The 13,225-nt window shown below is 42.8% G+C and overlaps 1 protein-coding gene across 1 annotated transcript in view; it reads right to left on the reverse strand.

Annotated features, from left to right (window-relative positions):
* Positions 1-12,062, reverse strand: part of FRMD4B (FERM domain containing 4B) — a 167,981-nt gene extending 155,919 nt beyond the window's left edge. Inside the window, exon 1 of the mRNA XM_056851063.1 lies at positions 11,900-12,062. Coding sequence (XP_056707041.1) covers positions 11,900-12,061 — 162 coding nt within the window. The 5' untranslated portion in view covers position 12,062. The remainder of the gene's footprint in view (positions 1-11,899) is intronic.
* Positions 12,063-13,225: the final 1,163 nt, after the last annotated feature.

Genomic DNA, 13,225 nt, shown 5'->3' on the forward strand with positions numbered 1-13,225 from the left:
ACTGGCATAGCAGAAGTCTGGGTGCCTGAATTCTGCCTCTTTTGTACCCTATAACAGCTACCTGCTGACTGGCTACAGCAGCCAATTTGATTTTAGCTTGTCGGGTGATCGTTACGTTTTTGTGACTGTTTAAATGTGATTGTTTTATGTGTTTGCAATTTGTTGCTTTGTTAGCTGCCTCGAACTTACTGAGATAAAGCAGAATACAAATATTTTAAATACAATTGGATTAACGTAATGCAAATGCAGAAATGGCTGTCTTGGAACTATTATTTCCCCCAGTAAAAGGTGTCCTCAGTTTGAAAGAGCATGAACCTTTATTTCCACTTTTTTGAGGGGTTGGGACAATGTTGCTAAATTAATCCCTTGAATACTTTCTGGACTTCTATATGGCCACACTAACAAGGCTCCAAAACCTTCAAGAACTAGGAAACAAACAAAGGAACGGTCTCTACTTGTTCTTGTAGGTTATCCGGGCTGTGTGACCGTGGTCTTGGTATTTTCTTTCCTGACGTTTCGCCAGCAGCTGTGGCAGGCATCTTCAGAGGAGTAACATCAGTGTTACTCCTCTGAAGATGCCTGCCACAGCTGCTGGCGAAACGTCAGGAAAGAAAATACCAAGACCACGGTCACACAGTCCGGATAACCTACAAGAACTGATGAACTCTGACCGTGAAAGCCTTCGACAAGGTCTCTACTTGGTTGGAACAGTTCAGGTCACCCTGACACTGGGTTAATTCATCCATATAAACTGGACACACACGTAACCTCATGACTGGGGCCTCAAGTGGTGACAGCTGGTATTTTACATTTCAGGGGGAAGTATTGAGAACTAGAGAGATTTGCAAGATTTCATGGCCTTCTTTATTAATTATTTATTTAAAATGTTTCCATCCCGCTTCACGATTAAAAACCCCCAAGATGAAATAAAAACTTCTAAAATAAAATTGGCTTTGTCTGATGTCTAAAACCCAACTAATACGGAGCACAAAATGCTTGCCTCTGTGTTACACTGAACTTTTTGGGAACAGTGGAGGATTGTCTCATGTAGAGATTTTGGAGGCTGCCAGGCACTAGCCTTTACAGACTCTCCTGGACTTCTACATTGCAAGATGGAAATGACAAAATATCATCAATATTAAAGGCTAACATAGCCCATCCATCAGCTGATTGGCTGCAGAACTCCTTTAATTTTTCAGGTTCCTTCCTCAAACCCTCTGATATTGGCAAGAAGATTCTAATGTGTGGGAATACTCAGTCTTACAGTTTGAAATGGAAGTGTCCCAAGACATTTATACCACATGAGCAATGTGTAGAAACTTGAGGTTGGTTTTAAATCCCTAATTTTCTAATTTCAGCAAGAGGATTATCTGGTGGCTTAGTCACACAGGGTTTCAATATGATAGATTCCTTGAGAGCTTTAGGGAGCTTTTCTTTTATAGCAAAGATACGGTCAAACCCAAACTCTGAGGTGGAAATGATTTATCTAAATAAGCAATATCTTTGAAGGCTTAAGGGTGAATGTGTGGCTATGGGCATAGAAATTGGTTTATCCTAGTACTGACAGTATTATCCTCTTTGCGATCACTGAGAGGACGTGCCCATCTCCATCTGTACAGGAGATCAGTGGAATTGCTAATGACTAATTATGACGCAGTAGTATTTGGCATTTAGGTTCGACATAATGAAGAAGCAAAAAGGGAGCGCTGTTATTTTGAATGCAGACAAAACTTTAGAAAAATAGATGATAATATTAATCAAAGCACATGGAAGGGAAATTTGTGTTATTGATGAAGCAGCATAAGATTGTCCTCATTGCTGAAGGATTCGTACTTCTTTAGTGGCATCTGGATGGGCCAATTCATTTGAAGGACAAATGCAGGATGCAACTATTTTCAAATAAATTGGTGGTGGAAACTGCCGTCAAGTTGCAGCCGACTTATGGTGACCCCCTTGTGGAGTTTCAAGGTAAGAAGGGCACAGTGGTGGTTTGCCACTCCCTGCCTTTGTGCAGCAACCCTGGACTTCCTTGCTGGTCTCCCATCCCATTACTAACCAGGGCTGACTCTGCTTAGCTTGTGAGATCTGACAAGATCGGGCTAGCCTGAGCCATCCAGGTCAGGGCTTAAACAAATTAAATAATGTATATGATTCAGGACAGAATTCGTAAAGAATTCTGGTGGCACCTTAAAAGCTAACAGGTTTCTTTCGGCATAAGCTTCCGCGGACCAGAGTTCACTGGCAGATGTATGAAGTGTGTTATCAGATGACAGGTTTTAAATCTCTCACACAGACAGGCACAGGGAAAAACAGTAAACAGTGGGGTCAAAGGACAACGAAGTGCAAGGGGAATCATCTGTGACATTTCTATTAAACACTCAAAACACATACAGGATAGCCACGATGGCCAATCATAGCAGTAGCAATAAGTGATGACACAATTTGCCTAGCTAATACACCTGTAGTGTGAAACTCAGAATACCTGGTGAGCTCTAATTGCATTATATTGAGCTTTCTGATAAATTCCAATTCAGCTGGGTTCTTCCTTTGGGGTTCTTATGTGTGTTTTATTTATTTGTTAAATTATTTACATCCTGTCTTTCCTCAAGGCAGTTTACAAGTCACACACACCATTTTGCTGAAGAACGGTGACTTATAATTCAGCAGGAGTCCCTCAGGAAATTTACACTTTTCCCTATTATTTTTTGAATGCTGCCATCTATTGGCAGATGTGTTGTTTGTTGTTTTTCGTGGACACATTCAGTAGTAGTTTTCAGGTAGCTGGGAGAGAGGAGTTGGGTCCAGTCTAATTTTTCCAGTGGTAGAATGGAACTTGAAATTGTTCAAGACTTCCTATTGCTTGGCTCCATCATCAACCAAAAGGGAGACTGCAGCCAAGAAATCTGAAGGCAGACTGAGACTGGGAAGGGCAGCCATGAAGGAGCTAGAAAGGATTCTGAAGTGTAAGGATGTGTCACTGGCCACCAAGATCAAGTTAATTCATGACATCATATTCCCTGTTACTATGTATGGTTGTGAAAGCGGGACAATAAAGAAAGCTGATAGGAAAAAAGTAGATTCCTTTGAAATGTGGGGTTGGAGGAAAGTGTTACAGATACCCTGGCCCGCCAAAAAAAACTAATCAGTGGGTTATAGATCAAATCAAGCCTGAACTGACCCTAGAAGCTAAAATTACTAAACTGAGGCTATTGTACTTTGGTCACATTATGAGAAGACAAGAGTCACTGGAAAAGACAATCATGCTAGGAAACATTGAGGGCAGCAGGAAAAGCAGAAGACCTAGCAAGAGATGGATTGGCTCTATAAAGGAAGCCACAGCCCTCAATTTGCAAGACCTGAGCAAGGCTGTTAAAGATAGGACGTTTTGGAGGACATTGATTCATAGGGTCGCCATGAGTCGGAAGCGACTTGATGGCACTTAACACACAGAGAGAATGGAGCTTCCCTGCCTCCCACCCTCCACTGAGCCCACTGACCTCCACAAAATGCTTCTCCTGGGAAAATAAGAGACCCTGAGGAATAGCACGAAGGGGTCTGCAGCAGGAAGAGGAAATTAACAGAAACTGCCAATTTAGTCTAGATCCAGCCTATTGCATTATAATCCAATCCTAAATATGGCTGAATTGAAACAGAAGGGTTGCATTATGAAAAATACCACCCTCCACTTAGAGTTGACAACTCCGGTTTGGGAAACTCCTGGAGATTTAAGTGTGGAGCCTGGGAAGGGCAGGGGAGGGACCTCAGTGGCACATGATGTGAGAAAGTCCACCCTCCAAAGCAGCCATTTTCTCCAGGGGAACTGATCTCTGTCATCTGGAGATCAGTGCTGTTCCAGGAGAACCATACCTTGACTGCAAAATGCAATCCTGCTTGTTTACACAATGCGGGGCAGGGTTTCATCCATTCCGATTAAAGGCAAAAAGCAAACTCGGCTGGCTACTCAGCCGACATCCACTTGAAAACTCCTGCACGCACAACGCAGAAGGTCCCCTGACCTTCTGCGGTAGACCCTAGACTCCACCCTCATGCTCTTTCCAGTTAGGGTTGCCAGCCTCCAGGTACGAGCTGGAGATCTCCTGCTATTACAACTGATCTCCAGCTGATAGAGATCAGTTCACCTGGAGAAAATGGCCGCTTTGGCAATTTGACTCTATGGCATTGAAGTCCTTCCCCTCCCCAAACCCTGCCCTCCTCAGGCTCCACCCAAAAAACCTCCCATCGGTGGTGAAGAGGGACCTGGCAACCCTATTTCCAGCAGTCCTCTATCCCCAGGAGCAGTACCAAGGCAGGTCACCAACTGAAACATACATAACAAAGACCATTAAAACTACTGATATTATATCTCAAATTGTTTTTATTGTCTTTGAATATTTGGGGTGGGGCAAGTTAAATGAAAGGAATATACTAAAGCCACATGTCTTTTCCATTAATATAATAATGGTCATTAAATTCTGTTAACGTGGGCTCTGTAAAATTTTTATGTCCAATATTATTTCACCAGACGAGCATGAAATTTTACATGCCATGCGAACAACGTCAGCACAGAATAAATAACACACACACGTTGCCTACGGTGAATAAGGGACTGCTGTTACGGAATTGGTATATGTGCTATACAGAAGGAAATGAGATGAAATACAGAGTCTGGAATTGAAATTTGTCCAGAAACAGGGAAGGAAGAGCAATACAAAACCTTATTTCATTCAGCTGCCCTCTTTTTTTTCCAGAAGCAAAACATATTATTTCACAGGTTGATGTGGAAACCATCTTGGCTGAAAGAGTTGGAAAGTTGTTTTTGGGAAGTTGAATGAGCAAAGCGAAAGTTAACCATCAATTGGCAGGAGAGGCTTTACTACACATTCAAAATTTCCAGATGAGTTTCAACGATTTATAATGTTCCACCCATGGAGAGGAAAGAAAACCATGGCATAAAGAGACAAAATGGGTATTAACAAACCTCATTTTTTGAGAGCATGATACCAAGTTTCCTTGGTTCATTTGCAAGTTCCGTAGTTTATACTTGGTTTGGAAAGAAAACGTCATTGTAGAGGACAAGCTCTGCTATTAGGACTGTTGTAGTTTTGTTTTAAGAAGAAAAATATGAGATTAAAGTATTTTATGATGTTTAAGAGGGCAGAATACAAGTGCTACGCCTATCTGCTATTCCAAATGCAAATTTGACCAGTGTAATTTTTTTTTGGGGGGGGGGGATTGTGAAAATATACGAAATGGAAGATGTGGCAAGTCTTGGACAAGTTTTACAGAAAAGGCGTATTTGCACCTCAAACAACAGCAGCCTTCCCAATGTTGGAAACTGTCCAACAAACGATAAGACGCCCAGTGGAGCATTCAGTTGTATCTCATTACTTTAAGATAAGATAATCTACACATACCTGAGACAGACCCATGCAGTCTATCTACAGTCTCCACATGTAATTCATTCCATGCTCTTATAATTAGGAAATTCTTTCCAAATTTAATCTACAGCTAATGTTTAACCCAACTTTTACATCTTTATAGCTCGAAGTCATTGTACCATTTCTCATTGGACTGGGGGGTGTCCATTATTTTTCATATCAGAACTCCTCACACATTCTTGGAAACTGTCACCATATACGAAGGAGGAGGAGGAGGAGTTGGTTTTTATGCCCCACTTTTCTCTTCCTTTAAGGAGACTTGAAATGGCTTACAGTAATCTTCCCTTCCCCTCTCCACAACAGACACCTTGTGAGGTAGGTGGGGCTGAGAGAGTTCTTAGAGAAGGTCACCCAGCTGGCTTCATGTGAAGGAGTGAGGAATCAAACCTGGTTCTCCAGATTAGAGTCCACCACTCTTAACCACTACAACACACTGGCTCTAGGGAGGGGGAGAAACAGCAAGTGAGCAACACACATTCACATACTAAGAAATTCATAAAGCTGCAAGCAAATACTAAAAAATAAGCTCCACTGAACTCAGTGGGTCTTGCTTTCCATTTTTGGAAAAAACAATGGATCAGCCTACTGGTGCCCTAGTTTTACCAATTAGGAATACAAGGATTTTCTATTTGCAGTGCCCAAATCAAACTATACAGGAAATTATTTTAATGAACTAAAAAATGAAGTGTAACAGTGGCTAAATGTGAAGACACTGTATCAGAGGTGATAAACATTAATGCCTTTCACCTGGACAAAGGATTGATTGTTCTGAGGTTCCATAAAAACGATCCTTAGAAGAATGAGTAGTCTCTCTAACACTTATTAATCCCATTGGTGTGTATCTTGCAGCAGCTGGAAGAGGTGCTTCAAAATTTGCAGTCCCTCTTCCATCCATAAAAATAATTTTTAAAAACCATCCCTTGGGTGTGGCATCATTTTATAAAATCAGCATAAGGTGGGATAGCAGAGGAAATATTCACAGTTCAGCTGTCCAGATCTGAATTACAGGAAGCAAAAAATTGCAGATTTCCCTTTTTTATTCCTCTGTCTCAAGTTAATGACAGAGCAGTAGATGTTTGTTGCCAAGCTTATGTCCTGTGTTTAAGCACGTTATCAGCAATTTCGCCACCTAACCTAGATATTTGAATAAGCTCCCTCCAACCTCTCTATATGTGGTGCTAGTTCAGTTTCAGTAGCTTTAGATAGATGTCGACAAATCTTAAATGTTCAGACACCCAGTTTCCATGGTGCCTCTTTACTCCTCTGGGGTGATGTCTGTCATTTGTGGTACTTTATGCTGCCTCTTCCCCAGAGGAGGTTCTGATAGAAGAATATTTCCCCCTGTACTTTAAAAATACATACTCTAAAGTTTAGGTATTCCCTCCATGTGGGAATTCCTTTCTACTTAGCCAAAACTCGTATACTACAGTTACAAGCTTTCATGTTGCACAGCAGTATAAGTCCCTGCCTGGAACCCCAGAGATCTGCTTCTAGTCAGGGAAAAACAAAACAAAACACTGAGCCAGATGCACCAATCATGTGTTTCAGGACATATATGTCTATGGAGGAGCCAGACAAACTTTCCCACCATTGCTTTCAATAGTGGGAAAGTTTGCCGGGCTCCTCCATAGAGATACACAGCGAAATGCACAATAGAGATTCTGATCATGCCACTTCACTATATATTCTCTATGGAGGAGGATGGGGGTACCCCCTTCCAGACCCCATAACCCTGGACCCCCAGACCCAATCTTCACCAAACTTGGGGGTTCAGGCAAGGAGAGTCCCTTGTAGCTACACTGCAAATTTGGGGTCTCTACCTGAAAAAAAACCCTCCTGGAGCCGCAAAAAGTCCCTATGGACTCTAATGGCCGAATTTTTTGGGGAAACCTGAAAATAAGCTGAATTCCCATATTTACCGGTATGGGAATTTGGCTTATTTTGGGTTTACCCAAAAAAAAATTAGCCCTAATAAACCCGAACCCGAAATTTATGATTTTTTTTTTTTTTTGTGCAGCCCTACCAGGGGGTTGTCATCTTTCTCCTAAACAATGAAATGAAGATAATTGTTTTGAAACTGTTCAGATGAGCACCTCTTCAGGAAAACATGAAAAGTACTACAGAGACTGAAGGGGGATAGAGGTGGGAGGGAGAAAGCATACCTCCTACTAAAGGCGACTGAATGACACCGAAGTAGAGGAACATCTCTACAGAAGTTGGCATCTGTTTGTCCTTTGAGGCACATGGCTTTCTAAACAAGAGGATAACATTGGTGGAGACTTCTAAGCTCCAGTCTTTATTTGGGAATCTATCCAAATTCTAATACTATTAGTATTAGCTCTTATTGACTTGAAAAGAACCTTGCCAGGACTCCAAATACCCTTTGTGACAACTCCTCCATCAGCACCTTCCAATGTAGGCTGAGCACAGGCAACTGGGTTATGTACAGAGCATACATGACAATATTATAGATTATAAATGCCATGATTTTCATATAGGTAAATGTTCTGTCAAAACTAGGTTAAAGAATAGAGTGTACTGTGAAGGAGAGAAGGAAACAGGAAAAGGGAAGATGTGATGCGGGCTTTCAGGGAAAGGAAACAGGAAATAGTGGGGGAGGGGAAAATGAGATGCTCCTTTGCAAGTTCTTGGGGTCCCCTGGCTTGTCAATATATCTAAGTCCTAACATGGCCAAATCTGTGAATACTTAAATACCTAAATCGGAGACTGAAGCCATGAACGGATAAGATAGTTCTGTCTACAAACCTGAAAAACACCCTGGATTTGGAGAAAAGTCTGAAAGCTAAACAAACAAACTTGAGGGGAGTTAAAAACATTGAAGCAGCATTTATTGCTTTCAGAAATGAATGTCCTCATTGGTCATTGCTAGGCAACTACAACACTGCTGCCAGTCTTCAAGCCTTGGTGATTGTCAGTGAAAAGGAGAGGGAGGGGCAAGTCCCTTTCCAGGGAGGAATCAATGGGGCCAGTCTGGACAGCAACCATCAGGCAATTAGATTTCACATGATATGTAAACTCACCCAGGACTCACTGCTTGCCACTGTGGTGTAGTGGTTACAGACTAGAATAAGGGGGACTTGGCTCGGAATCACCATTCTGCTGTGGAAGCTCATTGGGTGACCAGGGACCCAAAAACTTTGCACCCTGTGCTCCCCTTGGTGGCTGTGGTGGCAATCAGCCCCATGCCATTGCTGAAACAAATGTAGGAAGCCAAATCCCAGTTGCTCCCTAGGGCCTGCAAGATGTCTTGTAGAACTGCAGGAGAAGTTCTGGGGACATGCAGGACATTTTTTTCAACCGCTTTAGGGAATGGCTGAAGACTGACTGAGGATTTCCCCAAGGGTTCAGTGTTTAATGAGCTCCCAAGCCTGGAGGGGGGGGGGATAAACAAAAATGGAGATGGTGGTAAAGTCCTGTTCTTCAAAGTCACACTCCAAGGCTGTAGCTAGGCCTCCTTTTCACCATTCCTTCACAGTCCTGTGTCGTCATATATAACAATCATTATGTTCTAAATTGTAGGTGTGGTCCAGTGTCAGAGTACAATGACAGTAGGAAATCTTTCTGAAAGGAGGAGGAGTCCTTTTTGAGTGGAAAGGTGGCATAGAAATATTTTAAATGAACAGAGTTCTCTGATCATTTCACCGCAGTCAAGTTCCTCCTTTCTATAACTTACTTGATTTGACAATTAAATAGGCCCTGCTCTGTTGTCGTAATTCACATAATCGTTTTTAGAGAAGCCCTAAAATATCAGTGGCAGCATCTTAACTGAGAAGGTATTCCTACACACACATATGCAAATGTAGGAATATTTATATTTAAAGAAATGCTTAATGGCGAGCCTCCATTCATTACAGGACAATGAGAAAGTGCCAAACATTTAGGCTCTCTCTTCTCTTGTCTCTGGAAAATAGATCAATTGGGGGGGGTGCAAAATGGGTCAGGTTTGTGAGTCAGGGGAAAGCGAATAAGTTGTTGAGTATGCCTAACCAAGTGACCAAACAGTTGATGAGTCAGCCCTAACAGATGCTTCTCACCTCCCTGAGTAATCAAGAAGGTGACATTCCTCCCCCCCCCCCAGTAAAAAATGTCACATAAAATCTCTGGGATGGAGCCTTGACATTTTAAATAGTACGGAAAGTACTCCATCTTGATTTCCTATACCATGGGCCTAGTAAAGCCACAAGCCTAAAAAGCTGGGTGACCAACCCTTGACATCCGAATAGTATGTTACCATTGAAGGAGGAAGATAATCTCCTTGCATTCTGTATGCTAGGTAAATTGAAATCTCCAGGTGTTTCACTGAGTGGCTGTCCCAGACAATAGATAATCTCAGCTATCATTCTGTAGTAGGGTTGCCAGCTCCGGGTTGGGAAATACGTGGAGTCTTTGGGGTGGAGTCTGAGGAGGGCGGGGTTTCGAGAGGGGAGGGACTTCAATGCCATACCGTCCAATTGCCAAAGCGGCCATTTTCTCCAGGTGAACTGATCTCTACTGGCTGGAGATCAGTTGTAATAATGGGAGATCTCTAGCCACCGTTGGCAACCCTATTCTGTAGTCCCTGTGTTTGCACACAAAAAATCACAAAAACATTGTTCTGCTGTGTGCCCTACGAAACATTAGGGGAGGCAACAACAGCTGGGATTGATAGCTGCATGAAAAATGGTTGCTTACATGGCCTAAGCTGCAGGTACCAAGCCAGGGGAGGAAGCCAAGAGAAGGTAGCCTATGAAGAAATTCTTCTTAAGTCCCACGTGCGCTATAATGTATACACAGAATTCCTGCATAAGCAGGTTACCCTTATGCATTATGCAGGAGGGTAGATGCAGGAAATTGAGTATTTGAGAGTTAGTGACAGAGACTGAATGGATTTCTGCAAATATTCAGAGGAAGATACATATCCTGCAACCAAAGTATTGATGGAGTCAATTGTGAACTAGGGAAAGATGGATATCTAGGCTATTTCCTGGTAATGTCAAGGAAAGTGAAGGCTCTTAGGATTTTTTAATCAGGCTTTTGGTTCATCTTTACGCAAGCCTCTACTAATAATCTATAATTATTTGGTAGGTTTAAGTAAGCACATTCCCTTAAAAGTCTCTGATAAGACCAAATGTCTACACAGACCAGCAGCATAAAGAATCTAGAGGCTGAAAGCCAAAGAACTGGCTGGTTTTGTTCAAATATCAGATCAATTCAACCCCACCTCTTCTTTCCCGTGCTTCTGCTAGTTGGGTGCTTTCATGTGCCGAATAATGCACTTTCAATGCACTTTGTAGCTGGACTTTACTGTGTGAAATGGCAAAATCCACTTGCAAACCATCATTAACGTGTATTGAAAGTGAATTGAAAGTGTGTGAAAGCACCCTCTGAATCTTTTGTCCATTTTTTCAACCCTCTCTATCCTTACTTTCCCCAGGTAACGTTTTCTCAGTCCATCCATCCTTCATTCACTCCATCTCTGGGCTCCCTTGCCCCCTAGCTTCCCTACTTCCAGGTATTTCTTTCCATCCCTGCCCCAGAAAGTTGCTGTCTTTGTGGTCTTTGGTTAGTTCCAAACACAGCTGAATGGATAAGTTCTCTTTTGCACACAGAAACAGAGCAAACATTTCCTCAGCTTTGATCTTGATGCACATAAAACCTAGCATCTTCTAATGGACAGAGGCAATTCTCTTCTAACGTCAATTCAATGCAGAAAGTTACGTAGCGGTCTACATCTGCCTTAGTGACTTGAGGGGGAGAAAGCCTAAACTTTCCTTAGGGGAGTTACTTATAAAACAAACACACAGCAATAATGTCACAGCATGTTTTGATTCCATTTGAACGTGGTTCCTGATTTTTTTTAACTTGGTCTGCAGAACCGGGTACCGGGTAAAGAAGGAAGAAACTGTCAGAAGGAAATTGATTCCAGTACACAGATTTATCCTCCTCTCCTCACACAATGCAGCAGCAGCAAACTACGAGCATCTGCCTGTTTGCTTGATGGACATGAAGGGCAGGCACTAAATTAACCCTATTGGATTTGAAAGCCTAAGTGGTGGCAGAGGAAAGCTGTCTTTTAGAAAGACACTGGGATGGAAGGACAATCAATGACTATTGACAAAAGACTATTATCAGAGGGTGTTTTGCCTGGAAAAAAATAGTTTTCCGAAAGCATCATATTTAAGAAGCAAACTGAGTTGTCCCGCAAATCAAAATATCGCCACCTCACACTTCCCACTTGAACAAATGCAATGAGCAAAGTAGGATTCTGAAAAATGTAAATCTGCACAAATGCTGCATGTGTCTTGCCCAGAAAGGACTTCGCCTTCCACTCTCAGACTCTGCTTAAGAGCATCCCGCAGGTGAGTTATTCAGGACTGACCTTCTCCTTCTTTTGTTTATCGCTAAACAAAACACTGTGGAGATAACTTACGGAAGAAGGAAACAAGAATGAAGGGTTTTACCTGATAAACGTCGCTTATCCCGCACCATGTCCTCAGAGCTTGGTGGCAACCCCTCACTCTCTGTGTGTACCACCTCCTCAACGTCGAGACCGTCAAGTTCCAAAGAAAGCGGCTGCCGCTAAACAGCAGGTCTTCAACCCCGCACGTGAACACCGAAGCCATGGTCGGCTCTTGCCGAGCTTCAGCCTGACAAGCCCAGCGTCTTCCTGCCTTGAGGCCGTTACTCCTCTTTTATAAACACCTTCTGTTCCAGCAGGCTCATTTTATACCGCCCGGGAAAGGGCAGGGGTGCCGCGAGAGGCCAGGGTCAAGCGGTGCACAAACTCTTCTTTCACTCTGTTTCCTGGGCAGACTCCCAGACATGCCCTGGCACTGCTTGAAGTCCGGCCAACGGCTGCAGTCGCTCAGCCAGGCTAGGAGCTCACACAGCAGCCTTGTGTCCTTCTTAACGGCTTATATAAATCTCCGTTAAGCTTCGCCAGCGACTACTACGGATTCTAATTAAATGTTTAACCCATTTTTCCTGTGGCACGCCTCTCGCATGCACCTCATCTAAATACTCCTGGACGGCGGAGGGGGGGGGGAATGAGTGAGAGCGATTATAAACAATTCCTCTCAAGTAATTTAATACTCTCTTTCCTCCAACGTTTCAATGCACTCACTATGGAAATACAGAAACGACGTAATACACCTTCGGCGCCTCATTACCTGCTCAAAAAGAAATAAAGCAGTCCCCGTTTTCCTCAGAAGGGCTTAAATCAAAGGTGAGAAACCCAGTTTTTCTCTCTCTGCCTGACACACAACTTGAAAATCTTGTGCTGGAGAAAACCCTGATATATTCCTCCCCGCCCCCCCGCCAAACTTCAGTTCTCAGATCACACAAACAAACGTGACGAGAGTATTCCCTAGGCAGGGTGTCATTCTGTGTCTCCTGCTTCTCTAGTATTATGTCTCTCTCACCGAATGCTCTCTTGCAAGCTACAAGAAATGCAATTTGGATTTTCCGTTAAGAGTCCCTGTAACCCTATTAATGCAGCATGCATAGCACCAGAAAAAGAAAAAAAAAACAGAACGGCTTCACACAGACATAGCTTTTCACCATTCAGACCACAGTAAATAAACACTCTGTGAAATAATAGCCCCCAAGAGAATCGGCAGTCAGTATAAAATTAGACTGCCAAAGCCCTGCCCTTCTGAGAGTTAAACTGTTAATGCTTGAAAACGGTGCCTTTCGTTTCGCAGGCGATTCCCTGCAAGACGCGAAGCGGGGACAGTTGCTCTATGTTGGCATGAAGCAAAGGCCAATTCATCTTTTTTTAAAGATCT

Source organism: Euleptes europaea, chromosome 1 (assembly GCF_029931775.1).
Source record: "Euleptes europaea isolate rEulEur1 chromosome 1, rEulEur1.hap1, whole genome shotgun sequence".
Classification (NCBI taxonomy): Eukaryota; Metazoa; Chordata; class Lepidosauria; order Squamata; family Sphaerodactylidae; genus Euleptes; species Euleptes europaea.